General features: G+C 63.4%; 1 protein-coding gene across 2 annotated transcripts; it reads left to right on the top strand.

Moving 5' to 3' along the window:
* The first annotated feature begins 1,615 nt into the window (after positions 1-1,615).
* Positions 1,616-9,880, top strand: DUS1L (dihydrouridine synthase 1 like). 2 transcript variants are annotated; one of them, XM_008013333.3, is made up of 14 exons: positions 1,616-1,807; positions 2,375-2,621; positions 3,199-3,307; positions 3,917-3,967; positions 4,462-4,574; positions 5,749-5,831; positions 6,074-6,177; positions 6,441-6,585; positions 6,833-6,929; positions 7,011-7,093; positions 7,683-7,828; positions 8,945-8,982; positions 9,343-9,418; positions 9,504-9,880. In XM_008013333.3, the coding sequence occupies exons 2-14, from the start codon at positions 2,385-2,387 to the stop codon at positions 9,641-9,643; spliced, it is 1,422 nt and encodes a 473-aa protein (XP_008011524.1). In that variant the 5' UTR covers positions 1,616-1,807; positions 2,375-2,384; the 3' UTR covers positions 9,644-9,880. The 2 variants fall into 2 exon arrangements, with proteins under 2 accessions (XP_008011524.1, XP_008011525.1); XM_008013334.3 differs by having other exon boundaries at positions 1,704-1,807; positions 9,351-9,418.
* Positions 9,881-10,112: the final 232 nt, after the last annotated feature.

The raw sequence follows: 10,112 nt of genomic DNA, 5'->3' as shown, positions 1-10,112 counted from the left end.
TTGCCGAGGTTGAGGCCGTGCCAGTGACACAGCGGCAGGAGGTCCCGACGTGTGCCCGAGGTGGTCGGAGCACAGCTTGGTTTTATATGTGTTAGGGAGACGTGAGACATCAATCATACATGTAAAATGAACACTGCAGCCAGCAGCGGTGGCTTACGCCTGTAATCCCAGCACTGTGGGAGGCCGAGGCGGGCAGATCACCTGATGTCAGGAGTTCCAGACCAGTCTGGCCAACATGGTGAAACCCCGTTTCTACTTAAAATACAAAAATTAGCTGGGTGTGTTGGTGGGTGCCTATAATCCCAGCTATTTAGGAGGCTGGGGCAGGAGAATCGCTTGAACCTGGCAGGCGGAGGTTGCAATGAGCCGAGATCGCGCCACTGCACTCCAGCCTGGGTCAGAAAGCAAGCCTCCGTCTCAAAAAAAAAAAAATTGGTTCGGTCTGGAAAGGTGGGACAACTTAAAGCAAAAGCCATGGGGGAGGGAGCTTCCTGGGCACAGATAGGTGATACACAAACAGTTACAATGTTTTGAGTTTCTGATTAGCCTTTTTTTTCTTTTCCCTTTTGATCAGTCTTGCTCTGTCGCCAGGCTGGAGTACAATGGCGTGATCTCGGCTCACTGCAACCTCCACCTTCCGGGTTCAAGCGATTCTCCTACCTCAGCCTCCCGAGTAGCTGGGACTACAGGCGCTGCCACCTCGCCCGGTTAGTTTTGTATTTTTACTAGAGATGGGGTTTCACCGTGTTGGCCAGGCTGGTCTCGAACTCCTGCTCTCAATGTGTGCCACCGCGCCCAACCTTCTGATGAGGCTTTTCAAAGGAGGCGGCCAGATGTGCATCTATCTCACTCTGAACAGAGCGGGAGGCAGGTTTGCCCTGAGCAGCTTCCAGCCTGAGCTTTCCTTAGTGATTCTGGGGGCCCAAGAGATTTTGGTTTCCCATGTTTTATGTACTGAATGTCCTGGTTCAACTTCCGACTTCGCTCTCAGATATGGAAAGCTCTGACAAACCTTCTTCTTGCATCTGTCGGGTCTCAAATGCCTTGAGTTTAAAATAACCTTCACATCCACTCTGGGGTTCTGAGTGGGTCCCCACAGCTCGAAATCACCCAAGGAGGGTCCAAGGGGTGGAGGAAAGTCGATGAAAGGTTGGCGGCTGCGGAAACCCAGGGCGGGCAAGGAGGGTCCCTGGAGGATGATTTTCCACAACGGAGCGGCTTTCCGAGGCGGCAGGTGTGTGGGTTCGAGGCAGGGCTCTGGGGCCGCTTAGGCGAGAACCGGATGAAGCCCCGAATTCGAACCCGGGGGCTGGGCAGCGCTGGGCCTCAGCGCCCACGGTCTACCCGCAGCCCGGGCCTTATGTGCGCCTCAGCGAGGCCCAATTTCCACACAGCCGGTGCCTCGTTTCCAGCGAGCTGTCGGTGAGTCCCGGCGAGTCCCGACCCCTCTCTAGCCACGGCCTGACGGGCACGGTGTTGACCTCGTCCTCTGACCTCCGACCCCGCGCCGCGCCCTCTCGTCGCCGGTCCCCTCGGAGCCGGGCGCGGTTTCCCCGGGAACGCGTTTCCCGCCGCACCGTGGGCCGCCCGGATCGCGCAGGACGGGGCACCTTCCGGTGGCGGCGCGGAGCCCTGGGCCCGGCTGCGGCCCGGCGGCGGCCCCGGCGCTGTGCGCGCGTTCGCGGCGGCCCGGGAGCGGCAGGGGCCCCGGGCGGCGGCGAGGCCGGAGCGGGGCGGGCCCGGGACACCGGCTCCCGGCGCCCTCGGAGCCGAAGGCGCGCGGCGGACACGGCGGGGCCCTCGCGCGGTGAGGACGCGTAGGCGTGTGGGCTCCTGTCACTTCACATCGCGAACGCCGGCCGCCGCGTGGCTCTGGCCGAGTCTCGCGAGGGGCGCCCCTGTGGCGTTTCGAGCCAGCCGGGCCGCCTGCGGAGAGGGAAGCTCTGCCCTTCCCTGGCCTGGCGCGGAGCCAGTTCTCCCGGGAAGGGGCCGGGGGTCCTCGCAGGGCCCGGCCGCGGCGTGACCCTGCCGGGGTCCGAACTTCACCGCAGGGCGGCCTGATCAGGGCCAGGCCCGTGGGGACGCTGGCGTCACGGTGTCTTCCCCCTTCACGCCACTCCTACCAGGCCGACATCGAGTCTCGCTCCCCAAGGAGGGTCAAGGCCCAGGGGTCCAGCGGCTGCCCCGAGGTCCGCTAGGTGGTGGCGGCACTGGAGTGGCCTTTCTCCAGCCTGCACCGACCCCGCCTTGAGTGCCCCTGCGTGTGACCAACGGTGGTACCGGAGCGGCCTTAGAGGCTGACCGCTGCCTCTGAGTTGAGTCTTAAGCCCCTCGTTGGGCCTGGCTGAGCCCCCGGTCTGCGCCTTTCCCCCAGCCTGGAGACGATGCCAAAGCTGCAGGGCTTCGAGTTCTGGAGCCGCACCCTGCGTGGCGCCCGCCACGTGGTGGCCCCCATGGTGGACCAGAGCGAGCTGGCCTGGAGGCTGCTGAGCCGGCGCCACGGAGCCCAGCTCTGCTACACGCCCATGCTGCACGCGCAGGTCTTCGTCCGCGACGCCAACTACCGGAAGGAGAACCTGTACTGCGAGGTGTGCCCCGAGGACCGGCCCCTCATCGTGCAGGTGCGCGGCAGGGGCTGTGGCGGCGGCAGCGGTTGGGTCCCGGGCCCTGGAATGCCTGGGGAAAAACCCTTCCCTCTGTGGCCGGACATCACTTTCAGCCTTTCCAGACAGCTCAGTTCCAGGAGGAGAGGGAGAAGGTGGCACCAGGCGTGTAGAGTCCACATGGCCACAGCAGTGATTCCTGTGGTGGAGCCAGGGCTGCCAGGTGCACCTCCCAAAATCCAACCCTATTCTCTGGCTGAGGCAGCTAGGGTGCTGTGAGGTTCGCAGCCCTGCTGGGGCCTCTGGATTGCTGCCTCTCACACTCACACTCCCTCTTCAGAACAAGTAGAGATGGCTCTGCTCTTCAGAAGTCAGTGATTGTGGCTTCTGCCACAGTACAGAAAATCTGTAAATCCGGGTGGTTTGGGGATGACTCCTGGCTTTGTCATAGTGTAAGCCTTCGCAGGGCAGGGCACCCTCCTGCGGTGAACCTGGGCCCACACCCTCCTGGGGTCACACTGGACCTCTCGTAGGGCTGGGCAGCAAGGGACTAGCGCCTGGCTGGGTGCATGGCTGACTCCTGCGTCTTCTCCAGTTCTGTGCCAATGACCCGGAAGTGTTTGTTCAGGCGGCTCTCCTGGCTCAGGATTACTGTGACGCCATTGACCTGAACTTGGGCTGCCCACAGATGATAGCCAAGAGAGGTGAGCTCCATGTGGAGCATGGGGGCACCCGGGGCAGGGGCCAGAGCCAGCTCAGTGCAGCCCCAGGTGTGGTGAGCTTGGAGGATGGCAGGCCTTGCCTCTGTCGTGACAGTGGCTCAGGCTGGAGCCAGCCGTCCTCTGTGCTCTGCCTCTGGAGGGTGGCTCTCCTCAGGCCTTCGGGGCTGGGGGCTGAGCCCTACTGGCTCTCCCTTCCCTCAGGGAGCTCTCTCTGCATAAACATGATTGCTGATACAGGGTCCCCGCCACCCCCTTACACTGCTGTGTGTGGGACTGAGCCTGTCTACCTCACTGGGCCCCTGAGGAGGTGTTACTTGGTCCCAGACCGTGGGGCGGTGGGGGTTCCATCCAGCACCTTCTGAGCTTAGGCAGCTGGGCAAATAGAGCCCCTGAATCTGATGCCGACAAACCACTGCTCTGACTGTCCCACTGCCCCAACTAGAGACACTGCTGGTTCTGGGGACCTGCGTCCGGCCTGGCAGGGCAGCTTCTGGCCTGCATGGATGGAGGAGAGGGTGCAGAGGGGGTGCAAGGCCTCGGCTCCACCAGCCTTAACACAGGTGACAGCCAGGCCATGCTTGCTCTTTGCAGGTCACTATGGTGCCTTCCTGCAGGATGAGTGGGACCTGCTCCAAAGAATGAGTGAGTTGGCTGGGTGGGTGGTGAAGGACCCCCAGAGACCCTCGAGAGGGACACATGGGCACTGTCCACTTGGTTGGGGCTTAGGAGAGGACAGGCGTTGGCAGGAGCTCTCAGCATCACCCTGGGGCTTCCTGCCCAAAGCAGCCTCTCTGCTGGAAGGAGGTGGCTGTGAAGTTGCCTGTCCTGTGCCACCTACCCCTTAAAACCAGACAGTAGGTGCCAGGACAGAGTCCTTGCTTGGGCCCAGCCCCAGATGTCCTGGGAGATAAAGCTGGCCTCGGCCCTGCTTGTTTGAACTTGGGAAGGCTGGGGGAATGGCGGAGGGAGCCTGCCCAGCAACCTGAGGGAGACACCCAGATGGTGGCCCAGGCTGCCTCCCAACCTCGCAGCAAAGCTGCCTGGACTCCGCTATCTGCGGGGCCCTGGGCTCTGGGGCTTGGCCGCTGAAGTGGGAACACCATGGCCCCCTCGGAAGCTGCCTGTCTTCTCCCCAGTTTTGCTGGCCCACGAGAAACTCTCTGTTCCTGTCACGTGCAAAATCCGTGTCTTCCCGGAGATTGACAAGACCGTGAGGTACGCCCAGATGCTGGAGAAGGCCGGTTGCCAGGTGAGCCCTGGTCTCGCGGGGGTGTCGTGGGCCTTGGCTGGGCCTTTGCGCAGAGGACACAGCTGAGGCTCTTCCTGTGTCCACTCAGACACTGTGCACTGTTGGCCTCATGGGGGCAGTGGCCCTCCTGATTGGCCTGCCCCCACTGACTCTGAGTGCCACCACCCCAAGCCCAGGCCTTTGCAACAGAAACTGCTTTCCTGGCTCCAGAGTTTTGTCCCTGTGGATAGAGTAATGTCAGCATCTCTACCATGTTCCTAGTGTCACAGAGGCCGGCAGGGCCTCCTTTGGGGATACTCAGCATCCCGTCTCCCTAGAGGGTCAGGAAGGGGCCAACAGGCTGTCAGCAGAGCTGCTCCCCTGCCTGGGTCCCCTGCACACCGAGCCTGGCCTGGGGCAGGCCTGGATGGGCTGCTGTCTCCAGGGGTGCCCCTCAAGACACTCAACCTTCTGAAGGCAGACAGCAACCCTGGTGACCCAGGGATGAGCTTGCACAGGGGCTGCTGGGCCCAGGCCCCACTTTCCTCTGTGCCCCACCAGCCTGGAGCCAGTCCCTCCACACCTTTGGCCTTGGGCAGTGGGGATGCTGCCACTTCCTGGCCTGACTCTTGCATGGGCCTAGGCAGCACATGCAGCCTGAGGCTCCCACAGAGTGCAGAGCCTTTGGGGCAGGCCCCAGATGGTCTTTCCTCAGCCCTGCTTCAGGAGCTGAGATGGTGAGGGAAGGGTCCCTGGAGTCGGGCATGGGGCACAGGGCTTGGAGGGGCAGAGGGGGCTCAGAGGGGTGGAGTTGGGGTGAAGGGGGCACGGACGGGCACAGGGGAATCGGGCGGAGGGGGCACAGAGGGGGCTCAGAGGGGTGGAGCGGAGGCAGAGGGGGCGTGGAGGGGCGGAGGGGGCGTGGAGGGGCGGAGGGGGTGTGGAGGGGCGGAGGGGCCTGGAGGGGCGGAGGGGCCTGGAGGGGTGGAGGGGGCTCTGAGGGGTGGAGTGGGGGTGAAGGGGGCACGGACGGGCACAGGAGACTCTGAGGGGCGGAGGGGTGGCTCAGAGAGGTGGAGCAGGGGCAGAGGGGCCGTGGAGGGGCGGAGGGGCTCTGAGGGGTGGAGCAGGGGCAGAGGGGCGTGGAGGGGTGGAGGGGGCTTGGAGGGGTCAAGCGACTGCTGGTCTGTCCTAGTTGCTGACGGTGCACGGGCGCACCAAGGAGCAGAAAGGGCCCCTGTCAGGTGCGGCATCCTGGGAGCACATCAAGGCCGTGCGGTGAGTGGATGTGGGCGGTGGGTGACACAGCCCTCAGTCCTTGGGGCTTTGCTAGAGGGTCCAAGCTCCACACCGCAGGGTGCTTGGCTCACCTGACGCCCGTGACCACTGAGGGGGCTAGGACCGTGGCTGGGGGCAGCATCGCCTGGGAGCAGAAGCTCCCTGCCAGGATGGAGTCGGGGCTGTCCGGGGCCTGGTGGTGTGCTGGGCAGGTGGAGGGACAGGTGTTTCTCTGTCAACAGGAAGGCTGTGGCCATCCCTGTGTTTGCTAATGGGAACATCCAGTGCCTGCAGGATGTGGAGCGCTGCCTCCGGGACACGGGTGTGCAGGGCGTCATGAGCGCAGGTGGGCAGGGCCCGGGACAGCAGCTGGGGCCCCATGCACAAGGCCTGATGCCACCACCCAGGTCGGTTCTTCCCACTGCCTACTGCCCTCCCCACCATGCTGTTCACAGATGGTGTTCATCAATCCCAGTCTGCTCTGAGGGGCCTGACCTAGCCTTGTCCCTTGTGAGGTGGCACAGGAGGGTGTCCTGAGTGTCCGAGGCTTTCCTATGCCATCCACCTGGAGTAGCCCATGAGGCGTCCTTCCTCCCCTTCCTCCCACAGAGGGCAACCTGCACAACCCCGCTCTGTTTGAGGGCCGGAGCCCTGCAGTGTGGGAGCTGGCCGAGGAATACCTGGACATCGTGCGAGAGCACCCCTGCCCGCTGTCCTATGTCCGGGCCCACCTCTTTAAGCTGTGGCACCACACGTGAGTCGCCCCCTAAGGCGGAAGCCACGTTGGGGGGTTGCCCAGGCAGATACTGTCAGAGCCCACCTGGGGCATTTAGCAGGTTTTGTCAAAACAAGTTGCTGCTAAGTCAGGTCTTGAGGGGCTGGGGTGACTTAGGAGTGGAGTTGGACAAGAAAAGACACAGGTCCCTGTGTGCCCAGTGCTCAGCCTGGGGCCTGATGGTGGAGCCGGGAGCCCAGCCTGCATGACGGGGCCTCTGTCTCAGGCTGCAGGTGTACCAGCAGCTGCGAGAGGAGCTGGCCAAGGTGAAGACCCTGGAGGGCATCGCTGCCGTGAGCCAGGAGCTGAAGCTGCGGTGTCAGGCAGGCGCTGGGGCTGGTGGGAGCCTGGCCTTGGGGGGGGTGAGGGCCAGGGGCCATGACCAGGGCCTGGGGCTTTTGCAGGAGGAGATATCCAGGCAGGAGGGAGCGAAGCCCACCGGCGACTTGCCCTTCCACTGGATCTGCCAGCCCTACATCCGGCCGGGGTGAGAGCCCAGCCAGCCCTGGGCAGTGATGTGCGCCAAGGTGTGGGCTCTACCCTGTGCCCACAGTGCTGCGCCTGCGCCGCTTGTCCTCAACCATTATGGCCAGTCAGCTCCTGCCCGAGGGAAAGGAGGAGGGAGGTTTCAGCTCCAAGCAGCACACACCTGCCATGTGCCCCTCGGTGTCCTAGGTGGCGGGTGCTGGTGACTCAGCTGTGTCCTCCCTCAGTGGACACTGGGATTTTAAATCTTTTCTTCCATAAGATACTTCTCTGAGCTCCTCTGATCCTGGAGTTGCCCATGGGTCAGTAGTCTCAGAGGTGAGGCCATCTGTGGCCACAGCCCTGCCTAGAGCTGGTGGCTCAGAGCTCGGGACTGCCCGAGCTGTGGACTCCATCTCGGAGGCCCCAGACTCCCTAGTGGCCACTCCTGAGTGGGCTGCGCGCTGCCCATGCTCCTCATAGCAGCAGCACTCACCATGGCCGCCTGGCGCCTCCTCACCCTGGGGCCTCACCCGGGCTCAGGCCCATGTGGCTGTGGCTGCCGAGCCTCTCACGGTGTCCTTGGGCTCTGCCCGCTGTCCTCGCCTCAGGCCCAGGGAGGGGAGCAAGGAGAAGGCAGGTGCACGCAGCAAGCGGGCCCTGGAGGAGGAGGAGTGTGGCACGGAAGTCCTGTCCAAGAACAAGCAGAAGAAGCAGCTGAGGAACCCCCACAAGACCTTCGACCCCTCTCTGAAGCGTAAGTGCTGCTTCCGCTGATGGGCCGGAGAGAGCCTCTTCGTCACCCCCATCCTCCCTGTTGCCAGTGACAGGAACCTATACTTGCGGTCAGCAAGGCTCAAGGCCCAGAGCTGGAAGCAGACGCCTGGGGGCCTTGGCAGAGTGGTCAGCCAGACTTGGGGTCTGAGCACACGGAACCTGTGCAGGCCACAGCCCAGGCATGTGGGACATGGGCTCAGTGAGTCAGATGGGGCTGTGGGACAAGCCCCTCAGCCAGGTGCCACCCAGGTGCCTCGGGTCCCTGTGGCTGTCCCTGCCCAGCCTCACACAGGATGCCTGAGAGGGAGGCAGGGGTCCCCCAGGAGTGTGTGCTGGGCCAAAGGTGCCAGCAGGGTGGGCTGGGAGAGATGGGATGAGGCTGCTCACCCCTCTCCTCTTGGCCACCAGCCGCAAGGCCTCAGCCCAGTGCCGTCTCCCCTGAGACCCCTGTGCCATATCCTGGGCCAGCTCATCTGGGCCCTTAGCAGGTGGCAGCCTCCCAGATTTCTCTGACAGCTTTACAAGCTGAGGGAAGACCAGCGATGACCCTGAAGCCTTCCCATGTAACCCCCAGGGCGCTGGCCAGTCCACAAGCAGCTGCCACGTCAGCCCGGTGCCAGCAGTCCCCGCCTGCCACACTGCCCCCTAGGCCACCGCATGAGGCAGCTGGGAGAGGCAGGAAGTCAGTCTTTGGGTTGAATTCTTGATTTGACCCTTCTTGGCCCTTTTGCTTGGGAGACCTGGAACTGAAGGGCATGGAACCCCCCTTGGACCCTGTGGGCGGGAAAACAACTCGCCTTGTCCCTGCCTGGGGGTGGGACAGATGAGGCTGCTTGTCCTGCTGGGGCCCCCCAGACCACCTGCTTCGTGTCCGTTTCCTGCAGGATGGTGCCCCCCGCATCCCCTCACCCATTGCTCGCAGAAGGAAAAGCAGATGTGGCCAGCCTGTATCCTCTGCCCTCCCTGAGCCTCCTGGCCTGGCTGGCCACAGCTGGCACAGACGCTGTCAGCAGGCTCCATGCAGGCGGACGGGGCAGCCCCCACAGCCAGGCCACCCCGGCCCTCACTCACCAGCACCCTTTTGTTCTTTTCCTAGCAAAATATGCAAAGTGTGACCAGTGTGGAAACCCAAAGGTGAGTGGGTTCCGGCCACATGCCACCAAGGCTTCAGCTCTGGTGGGTGGGCAGGGTGGTCTCTGCACTCGGGGTAGCAGGTCTGGTGGCTGCCCAGCTGGGTTTGCAGTGTGGCCCAAGGTGGCATGGATGCCTCAGGACGGCTCCTTGCTTCCAGCCAAGCCCCTGCCCAGGACTGGAGTGGGAATAAGTCTGGGTGGTTGGGTGAGGGAGAGGCACCTGGCTTGGGGGCGGTCCCCAGGGCTACATCCAGGCCGTGGGCATCTGGCAGAGACTTTCCCAGCGGGGCTGCTCCCCTGCTGGCCAGCCTGGCCCCAGGAATGGTGCTGGCCACAGGCTCCCGAGCTTTCCTGTGCCCAGGGCAACAGATGTGTGTTCAGCCTGTGCCGCGGCTGCTGCAAGAAACGAGCCTCCAAAGAGACTGCGGACTGCCCAGGTGAGGGCGCCTGCCCCCCGCCCCACAGCAGGCAAACAGGCCCCTCCGCCTCCTGACCCCCGACTCCTCTCACTCGCTCTGCCAGGTCACGGATTGCTTTTTAAAACCAAACTGGAGAAGTCTCTGGCCTGGAAAGAGGCCCAGCCTGAGCTGCAGGAGCCTCAGCCGGCAGCACCCGGAACACCAGGTGGCTTCTCTGAAGTCATGGGCAGTGCCCTGGCCTGAAGGCCCAGAACCCCCACCCCCAGGACTGCTGCTGGAGCTTGGACACGTCCTACTTAAGGAAACGCCTTTTACTCAGGGAATCTCCTGCTACTTAATGTGGAAAGACACGCCCATGCCCCCCTTCGGCCCACTCTGGGGCCTGGAGATGCTGCAGTGGGGAGCAGGCCCCAGGCTGGACCTGCCCTGTCCTCAGCACGCGTGTGCAAAAGCGAACAATAAATCATTTCAAAGATGCAAGAGCCCACAGCCTGTGACCACCGCCCCCCCAGACCCACGGAGGCACGAGCCGGGGCAGGTGCGGTTGGGGCTAGTGGGGTCTTCTGAACAACTGGATACGACTAAATGAAGGCAGCGCATGGGCATCTGTGCAGAGGAAAGTGGCGGCTTAGGTCCCCTCCCCGCCTCCCCTAGGCGCCTCCATAGGCAAATGGCCAGAGCCTCCGGGAGCTTCCTGATGCCGCACAGCCTT

Source organism: Chlorocebus sabaeus, chromosome 16 (genome assembly GCF_047675955.1).
Source record: "Chlorocebus sabaeus isolate Y175 chromosome 16, mChlSab1.0.hap1, whole genome shotgun sequence".
NCBI classification, from domain to species: domain Eukaryota; kingdom Metazoa; phylum Chordata; class Mammalia; order Primates; family Cercopithecidae; genus Chlorocebus; species Chlorocebus sabaeus.
This window is presented reverse-complemented; position numbering and strand designations above follow the sequence as displayed.

Coding starts and splice junctions, on each gene's coding strand:
- DUS1L (XM_008013333.3), top strand. CDS start 2,385: ATGCCAAAGCTGCAGGGCTTCGAGTTCTGGAGCCGCACCCTGCGTGGC. Junction 6,178..6,440: donor GCAGGGCGTCATGAGCGCAG/GTGGGCAGGGCC, acceptor TTCCTCCCACAG/AGGGCAACCTGCACAACCCC. Junction 6,930..7,010: donor AGCTGAAGCTGCGGTGTCAG/GCAGGCGCTGGG, acceptor GGGCTTTTGCAG/GAGGAGATATCCAGGCAGGA.